At 41.4% G+C, this 7,178-nt stretch overlaps 1 protein-coding gene across 1 annotated transcript; it reads right to left on the bottom strand.

Moving 5' to 3' along the window:
* Positions 1–3,947: 3,947 nt before the first annotated feature.
* On the bottom strand, positions 3,948–5,892 carry LOC131250835 (protein JINGUBANG). The gene has a single exon (XM_058251179.1). It carries the CDS (start codon positions 5,706–5,708, stop codon positions 4,335–4,337), a length of 1,374 nt encoding a protein of 457 aa, XP_058107162.1. The 5' UTR covers positions 5,709–5,892; the 3' UTR covers positions 3,948–4,334.
* Positions 5,893–7,178: the final 1,286 nt, after the last annotated feature.

The following is a 7,178-nucleotide window of genomic DNA, read 5'->3' as shown; positions in this document are numbered from 1 at the left end:
CAGGTTGCTTTCTTGTTTTGCAGTGACAGGAGTCTTATATTGACAAAGTGCGCGAAAGTGCCAAAAAACATTGCTTTTTCTATGGACCACATTTTCGCTTTGGGTAGAAGATCCTAAAAAATTAGGATTAAGTGTAATCTTGATTTTGTTGGGCCCCATGCTGTCTAATTCACCGCTTTAAAGCGTGCTTTTCTCCGCCAATTATATTTTTTTAAGTTCTATAAGAAACCAAACACACCATTAGGCAGAAAAAGAAAAAGCGGGCTGCTTTAGTCCGGTGATTCTGATGCCGAGACCATGGGTCCCATCACCTGATTTTGCACATATCTAGCTGTGGTAGGCAGCCATTAAGAAGTTTTGGGTCCCACTTTAGATGGCTGGTAGACCGAAAATTACACTGATGTGATTCGGATGTATAAGCTTGGGAGACAAAAAATGTGTACTAATAACAAGAAGCAAAAGATTCAAATGCAAGGACATTTTCACATTGCACTTGAGTGGGGTTGCTTGTGGGATGCAGGGCATAGTCGGAGTGAGCGACTCGTGTGACGCAGGCTCCACCCATGTGAGGTGGGTGGTTCGTGTGAGGCAGTACTCATGTGATGTGGGGCCCACGAGGGGGTTCGATTGAAATCCTAACCCATACGATGTGAGTCCTAGGCTATTAGATAAATGAATTAATTCACCATGCTATATCCGTTTGAGCTTTTAGACAAGTGGTTAATTATCTTGCATCAGAATTAAATAGAGAAATTTCAGATTTTTAAGCATTTGGCAAGCTCAAATGGCCACTCATATTTGGAGGAATCATTTCTTCATACAAAAGAAAAGTGGACATTTCTTGGATTCAATAAAAATTATCAATTAATCGGAGTTGGGATTGTCCAATCAATCTGACTATTGGAACATGGCCCACAAACTGGACGGTTGAATTTAAGTTAATTTATCGTAATTTTCTCAGGGCGGTGTCATTTTTTTATTCTGCCCTCATTTTTCTATGATTGATCTGATTCTCTATATTTTATTGATTTGATTATCTTCTTAAAAGTTCCTTCTTTTGATGAATTCTTTATAATAATAAAAAAGAGAGAGAGCATTTTTTTTATAAGAGGGCTGAAATTGGTTGTATTGGGTCGCTACAATCCGCGTTTTCAGAAAAAGTGCATTGGTTGGTATCGCTTTTATATTTTATATTTTTTTTCCGAATGAGAGTAAATCTAGCCCGTATTGCAATGAATAGATCTTGATTCGTCGCTGTCCGAAACGACACATGGTGGTGTGATCGGTGAATCAAGACTGTCCAAGTGATGTGTCTTACAGCGGATGACTCTCCATCATGAAGAATCGTGCAGGAGAGGCAAGCATAGCCGTCCAATAAGCGATCTTAAAAATGGACTATCAAAAACTATAATTGGGCAATGGTCCCTATCCAACGACCATCTCTATATGGTCCACCAGATAGACAAATTAGATCCAGTGTCCGTATAACCATGTGTCCATGGAGTCGAAACGAACCAACGTTGATTAGTTGCGCAATGGACCAAGTCAGCTGCTTTGATGTGGTGTTGTGGCCCAGATAGGGGGCTGGTCTCGTAAGAGCAACAAGAAAAGAAAAGGCAGAAAGAAATGAGAAGACCAATCAAACTGTTCTCACCTAAGGGTCTATAGCCCACACGTGCTAACATTGCACGCGTGTAGGACATCTAAGCTGTATATCAGGTGAGACCCAACTTAACCAATTGGCGAAAAGAAATTCAGGCTGTTTGATGGTTCAACGGCCTGCATTTTGCCCAAATGCTCGACGCGGTGAATCGCACCTGATACACGGTTCAGATGTCCTACGCATGTGGCCACGTGTAGAGATGGGTGTGGAGTGAGCAAACATCTTAAGTTATCTGTGAATACTTTATTAACAGTTTGTCTATCGTTGCTGCCAATGAAGAAATTTTGAGTAGTTGGAAGAAGAAAAATTGGAAAGATGAAAAGGGTATTCCTGAACGCGATGTGTTGGGCCCATTATGATGTTTTCTTCACATCCAGGCCGTCCATCATGTGTACGTCCTCGTATTATCCTTGGCGCCCAAAAACCAGACGGATCCAAATCTCAGGTGGGCTACACCATTAAAATCATCCCTAAACTTTAAAATCACGTGGTGTGGTCCACCTTATTTTTTGATGCCCTGATTTTTTGGACTGTCCATTCATCCCGGTGGTTCTCATCCTCTGAATGGATTGGATGGCGTATAAAAATTCATTGGACTGCACACATTCAGCATTTTATTTTTTTTTAATGGTGGGTGTCCTCATCCGAAATGGGCCTCATGATGTGGCCCACTTAAATTTTGGATTGGCTTGATTTTTGGGTACCAAAAATAACATGAAGGGGTACACATGATGGAGAAATTTGATGTCATGCACACATCAGAGTGGGTCCCACACATTACGTTTTAGGTATGGGTGCAACTTGGATTGGTTTCAACCCAAACCCCACTTGGCCGGGTTGTGTTAATTGTATCATTAAGACTCTAATTAGGATTTTATTGACATGTTTGAATTTGAAGTACCCAAAAGAAAATTATTGGACTATATTGCATTTCTGTGTAGATGGGACATTCCTCAATCTCCTCGGTGGGACAATCTTGACCTTTTGATTTGTGGCCTACAATGAAGCATTCAAGAAGACAATACATCAACGGTAGCGTGAGTGTGTGGGGGTGTGTGTAAAAAAAAGAAAAGAAAAAAGAAGACAATACATCAACAGTACCCATTAAACTGAAAAAGTCCCCGGATTGGTACATGGGAGGATATTAAGAGAGAGAGAGACTTTGAAAATGGTCCACCCATAGTAGAATAGAGCTGATCAATGATATGGAACACTGAAGAATAGAGCTGCGCCGAACCCAGTCGAGCTTGGCATTGCTTGGATCGGTTGGGCCAGCTGCCTATCCAAACTTGAGTTCTAACTCAGCTTGGGTCAGTCAGCATCTCAGGCCAATTCGAGCGGAGTTCAAGCTAAGTTGGAGCTTCAGAGTTGCTTTCGAGTTGAGTGTTTTCTTTTTAATTTTTATATGAGCGGGTCTTTTTTTATATTATATATAATATATTAATTAAGTTATAAATAAAAATATAATATTATATAAATAAGTTATAACTCAAGCCAAGCTGAAACAAGTCAAGTTCAGGTTGAACAAACTCGGGCCAGCTCGGCTCGAAATTCTTTTGAGCAAAAAAATTAGCTCAGCTTGGCTTGAACCCAACTTTTGAGCTGAGCGGAATTGAGCTTATCCGAGCCAAGCAGAGCGTGCTAGCACGTACCCAGCTCTACTTAAGAATGAGACCCAATACCCAGAACTAAAAACCTGAAACTAGGTTTTCAATCTTGATCCTGTAATTCCTCAAATAAAAATCATATGAGATCAAAGAACTCAATTTTTTTAAAATTTTATCTTCTTCTTTTATATTTAACAAAATCCTATCTAGATCAATGAAAAACAAAGATTAAAACAGAGCCGATGAGTTTCGGATGATTAGTGACCTTTCTCATGAACTGCTAGGATCAATCTGGGGACTGTTGGATTAATGGCCATGAGGCCTTCTTGATCCTTGCCATTAGCGGTGGAGACCCAAGTATCTACAATGGTTTACTAATCTAGATCTTTAAATTATTTTGTAAAAAAATTCATTTTCAACTATTCAAATCAAAGGTTAATTTGGATTAGAGTTTCCAAAGCATGATGTTGGATCAGAGTCTATGTAAAGGGATTAGCAACCCCATTGCAAGATCCAACAAGAAACCAATTGACAAAATCACTAAAAAATCCCTATGATCTAGAAAAATCACACCACCCAAAGCGATTCCCCATCTCATGACACTCTTCCCCTTCCGATTCCGGCGATGATCAACGGTCTGTATTTGAAATTTCAGGGCCACCATGCAAGCAACAAAGGAGACAAGAAACTGAATGTGATCGATCTCCAAACTTACAAAATCACAACATATTTGAACAACAATTACACAAAAATCTGTATCACTTTAACTAAATTGAATTGAATCCCTTCCCACCCTTTATTATAAGATTTGTTATCACACATGTTCTTCCCTATATACCTACACCCAAACACTAAAAAATCTCTCAAAAAATCCACTCTTTACTCAGACGATACATAATTCCAAAAAAAAAAAAAAACCCAACTCTAACACAATATAATGCACTTGATTTTCTGTATACCATGCACTTAAGTGCTCCCCTCTTTCTCATCATAGCCCACCTTAGAGACCTATCAAAACCTCAGGCTCCTATCAAGGCCATGATACATGATCATTTCAAAAATCACTAACACAACATAATGCACTTGTTTTTATCTATACCAATCACTTGGGTGCTCCCTTCTTTCTCATCATGGCCCGCCTTTGGGACCCACCAAACCCTCAAGCTCCTATCAAGTCCCCCACTATAGAGCAAGTACCCACCTCCAACATTATAACATGAAGCTTGCAAGCACTTCACTGGCCCTTCATGTCCCTTTATAACTCTAACACTACAAAGCCCACCACCAGCTTCTCTCTTCCATATTCCAATGCTCTTATCAGCTGATCCACTACACACAAACTCCCCCATGAGGCACAAACAAAGCACAGCCATTCGATGGGTCTTCATCTCACACACCAACGTCCAATTTTCAAGACCCCCATCATCCCTTTTCCACCCCAAAACATACCCATCTGACCCACCTCCATAAACCAACATCCCATCATCACAAACATTCACTGAATTCAGTGAAACATCCTTGTGGCCCACCATCACCCCCTTCAAGCAATGCAGGCTCTTTCCCTGGCCCCACACCTTGATCTTCCCGTCTGCCGACGCAGAGTAGACTACTTCATTGTCGGCGACCAATCCGTTAATTGCATCGTCGTGGGCCTTTATCGATTCCAAGCACTTGAGATCAGAAATTCTCCACACCTTCAATGTCTTGTCCCATGATCCTGAATAGATCATGCCATTGCAGATTGCCAGGCATGAAATGCTGTCAGCGTGTTCGATCCACAGCCGCCTATGGTTCCGTCGCGTCTGAACGTAATTACTCTGTTTCATGAACTTACCCAAGTAGTCCTTTGCTGTTGGCAATGTAGCTACTAGCTTGAAGATGTTCTCCGAGCTCCTCGATACTTTCCAGACTCTGATTCGGCTGTCTTGGTGGGCTGTGAAGACTCTGTTACCAACGGTCACAAGGGCCTTCACCACGCCGTCTCCCTGACCGAATTTCGCAAACCGTCTTAGGTCCGGCTGCTGCCAGACTATGATGTCCTTACCTTGCGACGCGCTTAGGACGAACTCGCCACACAGAGCCAAGCAAGAGACCGATCCGACATGCCCGGAAAGGACGGCCAGCGATCGGCAGGACCCATTTACAGGTATGTCTGGGATGTGGTAATTGGAGAATTGGAGCGGCGATGTGGGGCCGCCATCGGAGTCGCTGGTGGCCGTGGATTTTGGGAGCAATGGGGTAGATAGTGTGGAATCTAGGCGATTGGATTGGATGGAGTGGACCATTTTAGGAGGTGGGCCTTTCGAGAATGATGGAAAGCAGGGATTTCTCATGTGGACTGTTGCAAGAGAGTGTGGGTTTTGTATTATGAATGAAAGAGAGAAGGAAGAAGAAGAGAAAGAAGGCCGTTGGAGAGAAGTGGGAAGGATTGCATTCATCAAATAGGCTCATCACATGTTTCTTGCTTGAAGGGTCCCTTTTATTTTTTAAACGGGGGTGGGACAACGGCTACTTTGAAAACAAGGCCTTCTGGTGGGCCCCACATGCTTTTTGGGTGGCTGGTATAAGCTGTCAAAGGTGGTGCGTTGAATTAGTATACAAAGCTCCTTTTGGGGAGAAAAGCTTTTATACTCTGGAAGAGTTGACGCTCCATGCTCAAGCACATTGAAACTATCCACGTGGAAGTCAAAATCATGGGGTCCATTGTTTTTGCGGTGTAATCCAAAAATCTATTTATATATGATCATGAGTGTCTGATTGTAGACATCGAATGAACAGTTACGTAGAAAATAATCAATGGTCCAAATTCAACAAGAAAAATTGCAATTCAAAGAGATTACTAATCGACCTGATTTTCGGTTTATGCCCCATCTATAGATGATCCCACTATTTGAGCAGTTTAATTTGGGGAGATACATTCCATTTTGATAATTTATATGTGCATGCGTATGGAATATCATGCACTTCAGGAGTATTAAATAACTGCTTTATTTATTTTGGGGTGTGGCCATTTTGCATCCTGCTTTTTTTCTTTCTTTCTTTTCTTTTTCAAGAGAACTGATCATATACAGGTGAGTACTACAACTTATGGTACAGTACCATCTTCCCGCCAGCATACTGGTTTTTTAAAAACGAGTAGCATTCAATCGGTATGGCCAACCATGGCGATAATTTGGCGCAAAAGTCATGCTGGTCCACTCATTGGGTGGGCCACACTGTTGGAATCAAAGGACAACCGACCTCAATATACAAACCACGTAGTAAGCATATTAGGTTGATTTTTGAGAATAGTGATTTTCATGTTGGGGCCTATTGTTTTAATGGTACTGATTTACTAATTAGGTAGCATGTTTGTAGGAAAGATATACAGCACCAGATGTTATGGTACAGTTGTCTGTACGTAACCAGTGCCCTTTTCCTAATGGAAATTAAAAAAAATAAACTACCAACTTAGGACACAGGTTTTCTGTAACCTACCTCATTCATCGAGGTAATCTTACTTTTGCAGAAATCGGATTGCGTACTGAGTTACTCAGCACGCTTTTACCGTACTGAGTAAACTCAGTTAGGCCTACTGTGAATGGGTATCGGTTATCCACGCCGTCCATCCGTATTTACAGCTTATTTTAGTGGTTGAGCCGAAGAATGATGCATGTCCAATGCTCAAGTGGACCACACCACAGGAAACAGTAGGAATAATGACTTCCACCGTTGAAACTTTTGTGGGGCCCAAAGTGATGTTTATTTGTCATCCAACCTGTTCATAAGATCACACAGACATGGATGAAGGGAAAAAAAAAAAAGACAGATTAATCCAAAATTACTGTGGTCCCCAAGAAATTTTCAACGGTGGAATTTCAATTACACTATTTCCCGTCGTGAGGTCCACTTGAGATTTAGATATACTT

Source organism: Magnolia sinica, chromosome 7, assembly GCF_029962835.1.
Source record: "Magnolia sinica isolate HGM2019 chromosome 7, MsV1, whole genome shotgun sequence".
Lineage (NCBI taxonomy): Eukaryota > Viridiplantae > Streptophyta > Magnoliopsida > Magnoliales > Magnoliaceae > Magnolia > Magnolia sinica.
This window is presented reverse-complemented; position numbering and strand designations above follow the sequence as displayed.